This window comes from Trachinotus anak, unplaced genomic scaffold (assembly GCF_046630095.1).
Source record: "Trachinotus anak isolate AG129_WGS33_773 ecotype Australia unplaced genomic scaffold, CSIRO_AGI_Tana_v1 ptg000004l, whole genome shotgun sequence".
NCBI classification, from domain to species: Eukaryota; Metazoa; Chordata; class Actinopteri; order Carangiformes; family Carangidae; genus Trachinotus; species Trachinotus anak.
The window spans coordinates 766,090-782,695 of NW_027273855.1; the positions used below are offsets into that span (position 1 = coordinate 766,090).

General features: G+C 43.1%; 1 protein-coding gene across 1 annotated transcript in view; it reads right to left on the reverse strand.

Moving 5' to 3' along the window:
* The window catches only part of plch2a (phospholipase C, eta 2a), a 189,283-nt gene that overhangs the window by 6,395 nt on the left and 166,282 nt on the right, over positions 1-16,606 (reverse strand). Inside the window, exons 11-22 of the mRNA XM_071475080.1 lie at positions 15,441-15,548; positions 12,252-12,407; positions 10,209-10,307; positions 9,612-9,712; positions 9,257-9,345; positions 8,689-8,871; positions 8,485-8,592; positions 7,861-7,985; positions 7,425-7,509; positions 6,635-6,781; positions 5,651-5,730; positions 1,153-1,537 (exon numbers count right to left, since the gene is read on the reverse strand). Coding sequence (XP_071331181.1) covers positions 1,153-1,537; positions 5,651-5,730; positions 6,635-6,781; positions 7,425-7,509; positions 7,861-7,985; positions 8,485-8,592; positions 8,689-8,871; positions 9,257-9,345; positions 9,612-9,712; positions 10,209-10,307; positions 12,252-12,407; positions 15,441-15,548 — 1,666 coding nt within the window. The remainder of the gene's footprint in view (positions 1-1,152; positions 1,538-5,650; positions 5,731-6,634; positions 6,782-7,424; positions 7,510-7,860; positions 7,986-8,484; positions 8,593-8,688; positions 8,872-9,256; positions 9,346-9,611; positions 9,713-10,208; positions 10,308-12,251; positions 12,408-15,440; positions 15,549-16,606) is intronic.

Consider the following 16,606-nt stretch of genomic DNA (forward strand, 5'->3'; position numbering starts at 1 on the left):
GGAACATATCACAGTTCTATCAATTTTAGGTTAAAACTTACCACTTCTCTCATCTGCCCAGCAGGTGGGTAGTTTCAGGTTCAGTATTTTAAGGCGAAGAGGAAAAATATGAATCAGTGACAACGTTTAGGATGGAACTCAGGGACACTGAGATGTCAAGGTGCTAGTCCTTGTCCTCCTGTACAGAGGCTACATGGGAATCTACAGTATGTAAAAGGTGCACTACAGCCACTACACAGCAGCTACTGGGTTCCTGCTAAGGCTGCCTCAGATGCATCTTACCAGCAAAGAACATGGGGGACTTATGGCGCAACTCCTCCATTTTCTGAGCGAACAGGGCGTTCATTTCGCGCTGCAGGGTGCCTACAGCCCTCTTGCGGCTGTCCAGGACAGAGCAGGGAGGAAGCATAGGAGGCGACTCCAAGCTGCTCAGACTGCAGAGGCTGTCACAGCTGCTGCTGTCACTGAGCGAGAGACCTTCAGTTGCGTGACCGTTTGTGAATTGGGTGACCATTGAGCCACAAACAGCACCATAGTTGGGGGGTGTTGTCTGCTGCCAACGGAAGTTGGTCCTGCAGTCTGGTGTGAGGCTCGGCGCTGGTGTTACAGTGTTGGGGGAGAGTTTACGGGGAACACTGCAGGACCGAGGCTTCCTCTGAGATGCATGATGCTCAGTTCGGATGTGCTGGGTACCCAGAGTTTGTCTGGCTTTGGACCTGGGGAAGGGGACAGGCTGGCAGAGAGCCTGGGGCATGTACTGAAACTGGGCCTCAGTGCAGGACTTGTGTTTGGGAGAAGACTGCTGTAAGTCTGGCTGGGCAGCCAGGGGCTGGGGTTTGGCTACAGGCTCTGGCTGAACTTGTCTCTTGGTTGAAGAGGAGCGACTACTTTTCTCCTGTCTCTCCGCAGCTGCCATTTTGGACTTGCATTCCTGCCTGTCCTCAACCTGACCTTTTCTCTCAGCCTCTGGACTCTTGGAGCCGATCACACATGTGATGCAGTTGGAGGACATCCCCACCCTACCTGAGCTGTTAAGTGCGACGCGGGCAAACACCCCTGGCTTCATGTCCAGTGGGTCATGAAAGCGGAGCCGACTGGCCCGTTTCAGAGGCTCGCTCATGGGTCGTCGCTTAGCAAAAAGTGGGCTCTTACCTTTACCCTCCTCAGGGTGAAAAGCCCCATTGGTGTCAGGACGGTCCCAGGGCCCCTTGGCTTGGTGGGAGGCCACCAGTGAATCCCCAGTGCGGTGTTGTGGTGGTGTGGATTGGTGAGAGGTGGCAGCAGAGGCCTTGTCCCTGTCTTCAGACTCTCGCTCCTCACTAGCACCCTCTGAGCTGTAGTCTTTGGTGTCGATGGTGATCTCTGGGAAGCCCTTCTTGATTTTGGGCTGGCTTTTGGTGGGTGCACTGGCAGTGCGGCGCAGGAGGTGGGCACCGAATGGGTGCTTACGGCTGTGGTGTGCAGCAGCATGGCTGTCCAGGGAAGCCTGCTTTGGGTTTCTGTGAAAGAGCCCTTTTATGCCGCTGGCTGCTTTGGCCTGACAAAAACACAAGAGAATATCCTTGTCAAACACACAATGAATCTTAACAAAGCAAAACCAATAAACCACAGAGAGGCTGTGTAGTTGTGCAAGAAAGATATTTGTCATAGACATGGGACACAAGTTCTTGTACAGTGAGCATGCTTCAAAACTAACAAATTCCATCAATATATCCACGAATGTTCCTGTGAATGATCACTCAGTCTTTAACATGATCATTCTGCTAGAATCCATGCTGAAGCTTTGAATTCCATCTGGATTCAAAGTGTTTGCCTCTACATCTGTATACAGCAGCTGTCGTCCCAGCAGGAAAATATTAATTAGACAAACATGTGCTTGAAGCTACCTGTCAAAGTTAAACGCACAGAGCACCTCAGGCTGTGTTCTACAGCTAAACACAGTGTCGTTAAATGACTGAGCGCAGGAACTAGGGATGTCACGATGACAGGTTTGGTAGTCGGTACCAACACCACTGAAATTCCATGATTCTTGATACAAAATTTGTTCCCAAAGTAAAAACAGAAAACAACCGAGGCTGCTGCTGCACACAGTTTCCTAACACACGCCTCCACATAGTCAGTGTAGAGCAGTAGTTTAAACTGACTGACGTGGTATCTGTCCCATCGTGTGAAAATTTTTATTTAAGAAGTCAGTGTTATATGTGAACAGACTGAACATTCTGACTTTACATTCTGACCTGGTACCGAAGTATCAGTTCTCGTGACATCCCCAGGAGGAACTGAAAATTTCCAATTTTGTCCCTGTAGTAGAACCACACCTGACAACTACGACACTGCAGTAATGGGTTAGAGTACAGTACAGAGTACATCAGTGCAGTACAGCGACGGCACTGATGTTGCTGTGTGTTACATAGTGGCTTTTAGATCCTGATTCCGACAGACATCTTTTTTTGTATAACCAATAAGAAGAGGTAAGTAGCAAAGCTTTTTTTTTTAAATATTCAGATTACACAGGCTGATGTAATGCTGAATGAACCTTTGCTGTGCGTTTAGGTTCCACATTATTAAAAGTCACAACGAATGAGGCCAAAATGATACGAATAACGATGAGGACATTTAGACAATGACTCTGATGACTGTTAAACTCACTTTGACAGAAAAATCCAAATAGAGCTTTAGTGGAACAAGGCATCATATCATATCACCTACAACCACTGCTATTATTTGTTTGAACAATGTGAAAGAAGTAGATCCAAATAGTCCATGATCACTGTGGCAAATGTCTGGCTGACCCTCTGTCAAAAGGAAAGTAACAGTCCAGACAAAAAGACAAAACGATAAAGAAAAGAGTCTGTCTGAGTGAAAAAACAGGAAATGTGGGCTGAACTGCACATGATGATTGTTAAGCTGCCAGTAGGTGAAGCTCAATAAATCATGTTCTGCTGAGGGAGGTTCCTTCGGCCTTTAACCCATTAAGACCGGATGTGTTGTGACTTTTAGCTGCATATAAGTTTTTAAAGTTGTGGTTTGGACAGTGGCTGACGGCCTGAGCGAGGGGAGTGATACTGAAGCAGATTACAGCAGTTACCTGGATGAAAACAACAAGACGACTTAGAGGATTCAGACACTGACTTCAACCTGCTAATTTGCTAACCAGGTAATCAAGGCTCAGGGTGAGACATGTCAGAGGAAGAGGGGGAAGAGGAGGAGGAGGATCAGCGAGCCAGTATCAGTATTCACTAACCAGAGCTGAAGATTCACCTGATGCAACACTGTTACTAAAATCTTTATTTCTCAGCCTCTGGAGCAGATAGAGACACAAAATAAAAACCATCAGAAACCTTAAATCTGCTACAGAGGCTGTATCATAAAGGTTTTTCAGAAAACCCTCAGGTTTCAGGAGGTTGTTTTCAAACAGTGCTGAGGTTTTAGAGGAAGCCTGAGGTCTTAATGGGTTAAGCCTCTCCAACATTATGAGAAATACACTTGTTTGAAGTCTTAACCAGAGGCCAATGAGAAACTTGGTATTATTATTATTATTATACCTTAGTCCAGGAATGTTTGACCTCGCTTGGGTCAAAAACTGGAAGTTCCAATACACGTTTCAAGAGCTTCAGTGAATAATTTTGACAACTTTTGGATGTGTTACTGTGAAATTTGGTAAAGAGTTTGATCCTGGATTCACATGTTGGACCAGGAGACTGAAGGATCTCCACATCTAGAGCCACGCAGTTGGAGATACAAATGGGGTCAGACGTCTTGGGTTTTTGGAGCCATGTCCTAGAAAATATCCATCATTCATGAGGTACTACATCTCCAGCTACTGCAGGTTGGCAGGCAGTGTGGCTGAAAAAAATTTACAAACTAGTGTGTTGAGAGCAACGTAATTCTCCAAAATACGGCAAGTGTTAGGTACAAGACATGATGCAATAAGTTAATGTGTAAAGATAAATAGGAGAAAAAAGGCACTGGAGCTGTGCACCCCTGCAGTGCAGAACTCTGAAAAACTGCTCTCTGCAAAAACAGCGGCAGAGAGATGACACTGCAGCCTGGCAGAGCCCCTGACTTCCATCTCCAGCTCTTTAACTGAGCCGGCTGATGACATTGGATCTACTTGGGGGGGTCAATGGAGATGCAGGTAAGTCAAGCCATCATAACTCATGTGAGACATGAGTTGGCCTCATCATTTTAATGCTTGCAGTAGGCTGACAAAAGGGGTGTGTGCAGGGGGGTGGTGGGGGTCACTTCGGTAGCAAAGAGGGTGGAGCGTGTGGCTCATGCAAGATGCCGACTGGGTCTCACTACACCTGTGTTTTGAGCGGCAGCTTCAGGGCTCCTAAAAATTTCTTGCCTTTAAATGGAGCGTTTGGAAAAAGAGGGGTCCACTGAAATCACAAACAGACACAGGAAGAGAGCGAAAATCAGAAAGAGGGGGAGGATGAAAGAAAGAAAAAAATGGGTGGGGTGGGGAATAAGAGAGAATCACAACAGGAGGCACAGCTGAGAAAGAGGAGTTCAAAGCAAGGACAATGAAGAACAGAGCGGTCATCTACAACATGTCTGGAGACAGCTGAGTGCATTGAAACCAAAGGATCAAAGGCACAAAACCAAAGCTTGTGTGGTGATAGTGACAACTGCATTATTTATGACCACAAATAACATTTTGAAACAGAACTATCTGCAATAACACACACACCCAGCACAGGGTAATAGTCTTATGAACAGAAACTGCCACAGCATCATTTTTATTTTCCTCAGTTATCATTTCATCTGAAATTTACTGTAACTGCATGAATATAACAGGTCTCACAGGGTTCCTCTGCATCCCAACAAAGTGGGAAAACCATTTCTTAGAGTAAGATTTCAATTCACTGGAACTAAGGGGCAGAAAAATGTTAAATTCAGAGCCAAAAGGATACTTTGGTACAAGGATACTAGGACCAGAGTTTTACAGATGTTACTCAGCCCTATGCAATAGCTTTGCCCTTGAAAAACTATTGTCCTGCAGATCACCTAAAGGTACCATATTTTGTTGTTTTGTTTTATTTGAGACCAATCATCTGAGCCTCTTTTCTTGACTGACTCAGGTAAGTGTTAACCTGAATCAGCAGATTTCAGGTAAACACTCAGAGAAACCAAATTCTACAAGGTTGGATGGAGGGTTTTAAGGCTCAGTTTCTGAATACAGGCTGTGTGCATTTCTCTGTGGACTGAGGCTTTGAAACTTTCACAGTATTAATATAGAATCTAGACCTGCTTTATAATCACAAACACATGGAGATCTACCTGTAGACTGGATGGACCTTTAACAGGAAGCCCTGCAGCTACCAGTGAACAAATCATACTGATCACACAACTGGTCTACTGATCATTCCTGAACTATTCTGAATTATTTATTTTGCTTATCATTATGCTATTTCTATGGTGCATGGTGTTAATCATTTTGAGCTTTAAATATTTCACCCATTTAAGATTAGAAACAATTGGAAACAATGTCTCTAGTAGGTAGTTTTGCCATCAGAAAGTTTTTTTGGATTAATATGGATACATGGATAAATATTAATATAATGAACAATATGGCTAATTCATGAGAAATTCAGAGACAACTGATTTTCATGTATTTTCAGCTGGCGTCCACTGCAGTACCTACCTTACCAGTGATGTCATTCACAGCTACATGAACAAAGATGGAAGCCTCCTCCATACCTTCCAAGTACACGTGGCGATAACCTGCACACAAACGCATTATAGACACATAGTCACATTATCAGTAACTCAAACACAACAATGCAAATAGATAAATATGTGTCGTATTAATCAGAACTGAAACAAAGGCCAATCCACACTGACAGCTTTTTCTATGATCAGTGTTCTACATCCAGCCATCGCCTCAAACTCCTCGCCTGCACCGTAAATCAGATCATTTTACTACGATCAAAATTACATATAGCATCATATAGCATCCATAAAGTAACACTCTAGTGGTACAGATCCTATCTGACAAACAGTGGATAACAGGTAATCTTAATACTATAAGGTATTCTGTTTATAGGCTTCTGCTGGATAATAAATTTGCAGCCTCCAGCATAAATGTCCACTTCTACGCAGATGACACTCAGCTCTCTGTTTCCATTCAATCTAAGTTAGTAGGTGCCTTTTCTAACTATGAACAGAGGTGGCTAGCTTTTTCCCCGTTTCCAGTGTTTATGCTAAGCTAGGCTAACTACATCCTTACTCGAGCAGTGTACTTGACAGACATGAGACTAATTACCATCTTGTCATCCCATTCTCTAAAAGAAAGAAAATGAGCAATTTTTCTGAAGTGCTGATTCATTCTATTAAAAAACTCAAACAGTCCTGGTCTCAGAATCATTCTGAGATTTAACCGGAGCAGCACTGATCAAAATATATTGTTTCAAAATGTATCATAATAATCACATTAGAGAAAAACAACAATGCTCAACGCCTGATTTTTAATAAACCTTCAACTTACCCTTGTATTTCTCTTATTCTCAGTAAACTAAATATCCCTATCTATAGAAGTTATATCACTGAAACAAAAAACAAAACAAGGCAGAAACATGATCTGTATCCATCAGGTCCATCTATAAGCAGGTGACTCAGCTTGTCTAACCTGGCATCATGCTGTTGAAGGCGATGGTGCGCTGTCCGATGAAGTCTTGGCCAATGGGGTCATGATCCCACACGAGGAAACGCACCAGGGCCAGCTCCGGCATGTGGACGGTAAACACCAGAGTCTCCTCCCACATTGGGTTGAAACCTGCAGGGAAGCCGGGGGGGGGGGGGGGGGGGGGGGGCAGGAAGAGGGAAAATTGAGAGGAGGCAGGAGAAAGAGTGTGACAAGCAAATAAGAAGAGAGGAGAGAGTGATAGAGACAGAGGACAGAGAGCGGATGGTCCAGGACAAAGTTAGAGAGCGAGCTCAGCATTCATCAATTATTCAGAGTGTGTGTGTGTGTGTGTGCTGACTGAGAGGTGCTAGCTGTGCACGTCTCCTCAAGCTGAGCTCATCAATTATAGATCAGAAACCATACGGATAGTGTGCACGCACACATGCACGCACGCGCACACACACGTGCGCGCGCACACGCACACACACACACACACACACACACACACACACACACACACAGAAAGAGTAGTACTAGAGTGTCACAAACCACAGTAAACACCAGGACATCATGTGAGAGACCAGCAGTGAGGAGCAGAGAACACAGTATCCACCACAGTAGCTGATGACTTATCTTAAACCAGGTAAAGTCCAGTCACAAAGAGACTGATTTAGTCACATTCAACCATGTGTACAGGCCTCTCTTGGTAAAATAAGTCCATAAATAGCTTTATTTATACCTGAAATTTATGAAGACAGATGAACCGAAACGATTTAATTCTCCATTAACTCACCGTTATCATCCACCACTCTGGTCTGCTCCTTGCAGCAGTCCACCGGGAGGCCGATGATCTCCACCTCCACGAAGGGATCAATGATCTGACAGAGACATCACACAGCATGAAGGTAACAGAGCAAGTGTCTAGACACTTTCAATGATCACACACCATTACTTCCTGGTTTTCGGCTGAAATATCACCATCACCAGTGAGTGAGGGTGTGAAGGTGACATGCTGCCATATTCCTGTAAAACCCTTTGTAAAACTCGCAGGGATGAACTGAGAGATAAATCTAAAAGACTCTTTATTCCTTATATTTTTAAAACATTTCACAGACACAGACCAACTGAAACACATGATATATTACAGTATCTGTGTTTTGTAAATTTTTTGGTCTGTATATTTTTAATTAACATAAAAAAGACACTTGAGTTGTACGTGTGTGTCCTACCTCTCCCCTGTCCCCTAACATGGAGTCTTTGGGTTTTGGCAGCTGTTGTCCACTAATGATCTTCAACACCAGCTGTTTCTTCATCTGACCCGGCAGCGGGTCCTCCAGGTTGGGGTTAAAGGCACCTGCAGTGGGTAGAAATGAAGCACACTGTTCATGTGTGATCCGTTACTTACAAAATTAAACAGTAAATCCATATTCATTGTAACTTTTTACACTGTAATCGTATCTAAAAGTCACATTTACCTGGAATGTCAAACTTGTGGAAACATTTAAAGCTCCACCCAGTCTAAAGGTAGATGTCCATGTGTTTGTGATTATAAAGCAGGTCCAGGTTCTATATTAATACTGTGAAAGTATCAAAGCCTCAGTCCACAGAGAAATGCACACAGCCTGTATTCAGAAACTGAGCCTTAAAACCAGCTGTCAGGACTTCTGGAACTTTGTGATGTCACAACAAAGCAGTTACCACCCTTTGGCAATGGCCCCAGCAAGGCCCACTGACCCGTGCATGACAGGGCAATGCTTAAATCACAAAATGAAAATATTCCTGAGGTCTATGCTGAAAATAAACTTCAGATTTTCTACTAAAAGGACCGAATTAATATTTCTTGAAGTGCTGACCTTCACACATGCAGGCAGGCTTCAGTATGTAGCCACAGTTGCCGTTGCTGTAGAACTTGGCTCTGTTGAGCTGCAGGACCCGGCCCTCTGACTGGTAGTTGAGCGCAACTGAAATCAAAGCACAGGAGCAAAAGGGTGAGTGACACTGCAGCTGACCGACAGATGTGACCATTTTGACTCTGGGGGGTCAGGTTAAGCTCGTACCAAGCTGGCAGCCGGTGTTCCAGAAGGGCTGGGGGTTGAAGTTGGAGGAGTCCACGCGGTAAGAGGAAGGGTAGATGCGGGATAGCTGTCGCTGGTTGAACTGGATGAAGGATGTCGCTTTCTGCTGCATCACCTGATGGGCCTTGGTCTCACTGAGCGACGACACCTGCCAGCTACAGTTGGCTGCCGGGAACATCACAAAGTTATCTTTGTTTTCTGCATCAGGCTCATAAACTTCAAGTTCAAATGTTGCCTGAGATTCATTCAGATTTAAACTGCTGAAGGACAATAGTTTGTGTAAATATCATTGATATGGTCTCAATAAATGAAATGAAATGAAATGAAACAAGACTAAGAATCTGACTGAACATCTGATGTTGACTTTTCAGATTTGATTTCCAATATTAAAGGGCAGTCTGCACCTTCAACATCAAAGAATCACTCTCAACTGAAAGATACCAGCAAGGCCAGATATTACACCTTCCCTGTTTAGCAGTGATTATGAGGTTTATCAGTGAGTAAAGGTAACACCTGTGAACACCTGTGCAGAGTGAACAGAGCTGCTCACCTTGTGCCTCGATGTCATAGAGACCCACAGACCGTGTGTATTTGACCAGATCAGACAGAGCTCTGGATAACTTCATGGTCTTCTTCTTTCTGTGAGGTCAACAAAGGTCAAAGGTTACAGAGGTGCACGTTATATAATTGAACAGACAGATGATATTTCTTTAAGTCTGACAGTGTTTATATTTATATTCATGTGATAATATGGATAACTGGATTTATTTATATTAAAGCTAATAAGAGCTTACTTTTATAGTTGGTTAAACATACTGTCCTAGAGGGGTGTGTCTGTGTCTGTGTCTGTGTGTGTGTGTGTGTGTGTGTGTGTGTGTGTGTGTGTGTGTGTGTGTGTAGCATACTTGCTGTGGTGCAAGGTGGCACGGGAGGTGCTGCTTGTGCTCTCTTGATCTGTGTCTGTGTCTTCGAAGCTCGATGTCTTCTTCAGCTTGGTCGACTTTTTCTGCAGACGAGGGATCAAAGAATATCAGAGAGTTATGTAACGTGTATAACAAGCTTTAAGAGATTATTAGTCATGGGTAAATATTGAAATCTCCCATGGGTGATGGAAGGCCCACTGACCCACTGATGAAATTATATGAGCCACTGATGTGTGGGTCAGGAGGGTGGATCAGTGGGTCACATGCTCAATCATCATTGTGTTACCTCATTCAGTGACTGTGACTTAAAGAAACACTTGTTTAAATTAAGATCTTTGAGATTATCACTGTAAATGAACTGAGATCAATATTGTTCTTTTGCTTTAGAAGCCAACCCATTTCAGTCATTCCAATATAAAGTTTTCTAAATGTCTGATATTGATCCAGTTTTGTTGTTGAATGGAACAATCCATTGTGTCACATAATAACAAATCACCAGCAGTTAAAGACACATACAGGTGGAGCAAAACACAGAAAGATGATTTTAAGAAGCAGAGAGCGCAGAAATAAAAGGCCAACCTTGCGTTTGGAGAAATTTCCCATGAAGGAGCGGCCTGTGTGCTTGTTGCTGCTGGGATTAGCCTCGTCAGCTGTGTCCGTCCCGTCCTCACCTTTACCCTAACAAAGGAAAGGAAATAGCAAAGGAAACATTTTCAAGATTTATAACTGAACAAAACAAACTGATTAGTTCTTCTTCATCTGAAGTCCACGCCACATTTCACTTGTCACTTATTGGACTAAATTATTATTTCTGTTTTGTTTTGTTTGGGATGAATTCAATTCAGACTTAGAGAGAAATCACTCCACTATAACTGTTTTGTGACCTACAGTTAAATGTGGACAACTGAGAAGAGTCATCAGCAACTGAATTTCCAAAGACTCTGAGGAAATGACAGAAAGAAATTGTTCTAATTACATGTCAAAGATTGTATTTCTTTGTGAAAAGAAAGTCATTTGTATGCTAATAGGTTGAGAGAGTGGACTGGGAGGAAGATTTGAAGAGAAACACTTCATTAGGTTCCACATTTACTGAGGGAAAGTGAAGAAGCACAGGCTCCACTTTCTTCCCCAGTGCTGCTCTACCTCACATTCACAGTGTCTGGTACAAAGCTTCTATCTGCATCTATTAATCCTCTTCATTTTTGTCTGTATTTGTATATGAACTCATTACAAAACAAAATAATATTGAACCATCAAATAATAAAGTCAGATCTGTGTCTGAACTCTGCCTCCATGTAAAAGCTGTGGAAGTGGACAGGATGAGGATGGTTTCAACAGCAGCTCACTGGGTTACGTGTTGGTCACTGTTTATAAAGAAGAAGCAGGTAAAAATAAATTTCATATATGATTAAAAATGAATTTTAAATATCTGTTTTTATCCAGGTAATGTATTCAGATTCAGCTCTGGTTCTGTTTGAGTAGTTGTGACTAATCCATTACTCACACTCACAGTCACAGCTCTGTCAGGATCCTGAGTCTATCACCTCTACACTGTTAATTTCAGGAGCGAGTGGAGGAGCGTGTAGATGAGGAGGAGGAAGGCTGACTTTCACTTTTTTTCTGCAGCGAGTCAGAAAAGCACCAAAACATAAAATGTATTCTCACATTTAAATCTTTTGTTAGTGTCTGTTTTCACTTCATGTGAATTAAAGTAAACTGAGTCTTTCCTCCAGCTACAACTGAAAACCCCAACCAACAGCTTTGTGTCTCTTCATAAATCACTCACTCATCCAGACTCCATCATTCCTCGATTTGGTCTCTGTGTTGTGGTGTTTTTGATTTGATCTTGTAGCATTAAAGGTGGAGTAAGTGATTTTAATCCAACACACTTCATCAGATTCAGTTAACCCATTAAGAGCGGATGTGACGTACATATGATTACATCATTTTAAAAACATGTGACCGATGATATGTTTTGTGATTCGCTAAAATTTGTGTCAGGAAGGTGAAATCCATCATGGAAAATCTATTTCCTTTGTTTTTGGGGGGGGTTTTAGCCCAAAAAAATGTTTGGTCAGTGGCTGAGGACCTGAGCAAGGGGAGTGATACAGATTACAGCAGTTACCTGGATAAAAACAACAAAGACAATGACTTAGAAGATTCAGACACTGACTTGAACCTGCTAAGACGCTAACCAGCCAGTCAAGGCTCAGAGTGAGAGAGGTTGGAGGAAGAGGTGGAGGATCAGAGAGCCAGTGTCACAGCTGGCACTAAAACTTTTATTTCTCAGCCTCTGAAGCAGATAGAGACATGAAATAAAAACTATCTGAGACCTTAAACCTTTGACTTTTATTGTGGTTGCCTTTATCGTAGTTTTCATCAATTTTTTTTAAATTAATAAACCTTCAAAAAATGAGAAGTACATGTTTTAGTGAGCGTCAGGTTTAGAAGGTTTTAACGGGCGCCTCAGGTCTAAATGGGTTAATATCTCCTCACTGTCCGCTGGCTCTCTGGTGCTCCTACACAGACCTGGCTCTGTAAATAGGGAATGAGCCACACAGCACTATCCCAGCTAATCAGCTAATCTTGGCTCACAAGGACCCACCATCTCCCCGTGTTTACCTTGGAGCCAGTTTTGCCTGAGGGCTTCCCAGTGGGAGGGAGGGCTGCGATGGTGAAGCTGTCCGGGTCCTCCCGGTCCCGGATCTTCGACTCCTTCATCAGGTTGTCCAGCTTTCTCTTGGCCATGTTCTCCACCTGCTTTCTGTTGGCTGACGTCTGGAGGAGGAGGAGTTACAGAGAGAACCACGGTGGTTATATAAGATCGTAGAGGACACATGAGGTGAGGCCAACGCTCAGCAGATCCTGGGAGTTACCCCTCATTTTTCATGTGACACGTTTTACATGTGTGCTCCATAACTGAAGATGTTTTATATGAACAAGGCACTGAAACAGTTCTGATCAAGTCATTATCAAGCAAAAATACCAAACACACTAAAACACTTGTCTAGTGTCAGAATTTCCTGCTTTACTTTGTTTTTAAATGTGTGTAAATTTAACATCTTTGGGTTTTGAACTGTTGGTCATCTGAAGACGTCACTCTGGACTTTAGCAGCTTGTGCAGCCATTTTTCTGACTGTTTGCTGATGTTTTACAGATTTGAAAAAAATAAAATAAAATCAATAGATTGATCGATCAGTTTTTGTTACACTATTAACTTTTAAAAACAATTATGACGAGAACAAACAGTGAATGTCTCAGTGTGATAATAAGTTTAAAGTCTCCTCCCGCACCATGTGACAAATGGCTGCTTTAGTCATGTAACTCATTCCAGATGTGAGAGTGTGATGGTGAATTATATTTATATGATGGTATGTTTAGGGTACAAATAATGTTATGTTTTCCTGCCAAATAATGAGTCAGTTCATCTGCATCACATCTGACGGCATCAACGGTTTTCACTGAAATATTACATCAATAAAAAGACCTGAGATAACAAAACTCAAACTATCTGTATGGAGAATACAACTAGAAGTAGAAAAGTAAATATATGTTATGTTTTTTATAATCTAGGTAAACTGACAGTTTTAAATCAGCTGGTTTTACATGAAGAAAGCGCCGACCATCGTCTCTGACCAGACTCAGATTTATAACACATCATGCAGGATCCCCACATTTCATCAGGAGCAGAGATGAAGCAACACATTATGTAACATGAAGCAGAGCCTCCCCGGCGGATGATGAATGGACCCTTCACATGTGTAAGCATTTCCAGATGTGGCTGCATGACGGAGAATGACGGTGAGACATCCTTCATACAGATGCAGTGGAGTAAATGAAGGATGTCCTCACTGAGAGATTGCTGCTCCTGAATGCCTCGCACATGCTCAGTTCAGCCACACGGTGGCAGAGTGTACCCAGAATCTTCCTGTGTGTGTCTGCGTCAGTGGAGCACAGGCAGCAGCACATGCTCCAGGAAGAGTTTTCTGTCTACATGTTAGGACCAGTATTGAGCTTTAATTAATGGAGAGTTTGAACCAGTGCTGTCTGTCTCACATGATTGATCTGACGCAGGGGTCACACATAGAACTGAGAAATATTAGACTGACACAAACCTTTAACCTGAGCAAAGAAACACAGCACTGTGCAAAAGTCTTAGGCACTGAGAGGAAAGTGAGGATGCTTTTAAAAATAATGAAATGAACAGTTTTGATTTTTATTTATCACCTAACCTCATACAAAGTGCAGTAAAGAGAGAAAAACTAAACCAGATCAGTATTTGCTGTGACCCCTGTTGGTCTTTAAACCAGCTCCAGTTCTCCTCGTGCTCACAGACCTTCAGGTTCTTGACAGGTAGGTTGTTCCAGCATCTTGGAGAACCTGCCACATTTTCTTCAGCTGTCTCAATGTCTTCTGTCTCTGCATGTGGGATGAGGGTTGGGGATAGATTAACCTCAACCCTACCCATGTATGTATGTATGTATGTATGTATGTATGTATGTAAAACGTTTGCACGGTGCTGTATATTTTGGGCAGATATTGAATATTTTTGCAATGATTCTGAATGAACGTTGGAGAACAGCTGAAGCCTCAGGACTGATACATTAGAGACTGATCAAGATATTCTATCACAATTATCACTATCTGATCATTAGTTGCAAAAGGTAATGAAAGAAGACGAGCAACATTAGCCTGTCTCATCAGTGTTGGTCCTGATATGTTACCCAGTAGCCCCACCGCTCCAGCCTAAAATTTCTCTTCTTCAGATCGTCAATGTTCCCACATGTTTGAGAAGCTCCCTCTTAAAACATCAACTGTCTCTCAGTTTGCTTACTTCCTTTCTCACTCCTGCTGTTTTGAGCTGTTTACAGCAACATGCAGTTGCTGTAAACGGTTGGATGCTTCACTCAAAACTATCAGATAATTGAGTGTAAAACACTTCTCAGCCTCAACGGCCGCCATCTTGGCTACGTAGCGGAGGGGGAGGGACCATCAACGTATTTTCAAACTTGTGAAAATGGCGATGACGACTTAATTTCCATGTCACATGACACAGGGGACACACACACACAGGAAAGTAAAACATTCACTTAAGTCACTACAGATGAGTGATGATTGTGGTCACATGCTGGACCCCAACCCCAGGACCAAGAGAGCTGAAGACCCAACACATTTCCTGCTTCTTCAACTGGTTTTAGGACCGATAGGACACCTGTCCCCGTGCAGCTGAGGTTTCAGATAAAGACTCCTGCATGGAGCATCTTACAGATGTGTCACTGCACAGTGTTCTGGGGCGACCACTTCACATGTTCACAGGCAGGATGAGAGAATGTGGCACATGAGCGGGTGAGATTTCTGAGGTGGATGAGGATGAGCTTTTTATACAGTACCTTCCACTTTGAATGAAGCAAGCAACAGTTGAAGAGAAGAAGAAGAAGAAGGAGAAGGGACAAACAGGAAGAGAGAAGAGCAGGAAATGAGAACAAATAGCCACAGAGAGAGAGAGAGAGAGAGAGAGAGAGAGAGAGAGAGAGAGAGAGAGAGAGAGAGAGAGAGAGAGAGAGAGAGAGAGAGAGAGAGAGAGAGGCAGCAAACAGCAGAGATACAGGTGATCAACAACAAAGACATGGTGGGAGGAGACTCCATCACCACTGCTCAGTTTAAACATGAACCATCAAGAACAGGAAAAAGACACACAATTCACTGTTCATCTGCTGGACACAAGGACACAAGGACAAGCCTGCAGGTCATTCTGGCAGAAAGAGGAAATAAACATGGTGAAGTGGAAGACAACACCAACAGTGAACATACATCTCCGTTCATCAGCTTGCAGTCGTCCTCCATCTCATCAGCACTGTCCTCGTCTGACACGTCTCCCTCCTCTGCGTTCTCGTCGATGTTGGGAGGAAGCTTCTTCCCCTGGTGGAGAGAAGAACAAGTCAGTGGAACAAACAGCTGCACTGTTGATTTGATCAGTCCAGTCAGAGACCGTCCTCTCAGTCACCTCTCTGTATATGATCCAAACACGTTCAGGAGGATGTGAAGTCGGTGCCTCGCTGTTCGTGCTCGGGGTTGGCTGTGTGTGCTGGTGTGTGACACAGTAAGTGTTTGCACTCTGCTTGATTTTTAAGACGGACGTGTGTCAGGTTAGAAACTTAGTACCTGTCTTTGCTGCCATTTCTCAGGTGAGTTAACATCCTCTTCTGTTTCACAAAGCATTTAAAGTCCACTGTTTTTGTTTTTTTCCCCCCAAATTTGTCCATTAGATTTTCTGCAACACCAAACAGTTGCATTACAAGTGGCATTGTTGTGTCAAATATATCACTGAAATTGAAATCTAATCAAAATCGCAATATGGCCAAGTTTCAATACCCAAACTGCGGGAGCTGCACTTTTGTTGATGAAGGTAAAATGTGTCACAACATTGTTGCACATTGTCAGCACCATAAGTGTTGCGGTGCTACAGAGACGGAACGACCGACAAATCATATTGTCCAGAAGGGAACATGTTTGTTTGGTGCAACAAAAATCACATCATTATCATTTTTACATTTTTTTCAGTGAAAATGAAAAAAATGATCCATCTGATAACTTGATATTGATAAATGGGCTGTTTGTTACTACTGAGAATCTTATATGACTGGTTAGAAATAGCTCCATATCTGTCACGTCACTTGTTTGAATCTACATTGTCAAGCAATTAAATCAAAGTGGCTCATATGATGCCTGTTCTTATGGTCGACGTGATTCTCTGAAAACCACCACAGCAAAGTCTCACAGAGGATTTAGTGGCTGATGAGGCCGTGGGTAGACCCTGCCCGTTAACATTGTATTTTGCCCTCTCTCTCATTGACAGGCCTCAGTGGAGAGATATCAGGAAGAGACAGACTCAGCTGTAACAGATGTGCCCACTCTCGCTGCCTGAGTGATGGATTTTTCATTAACAAGCGAGGCAGTTTGTCCCGTGGTTAGCAATC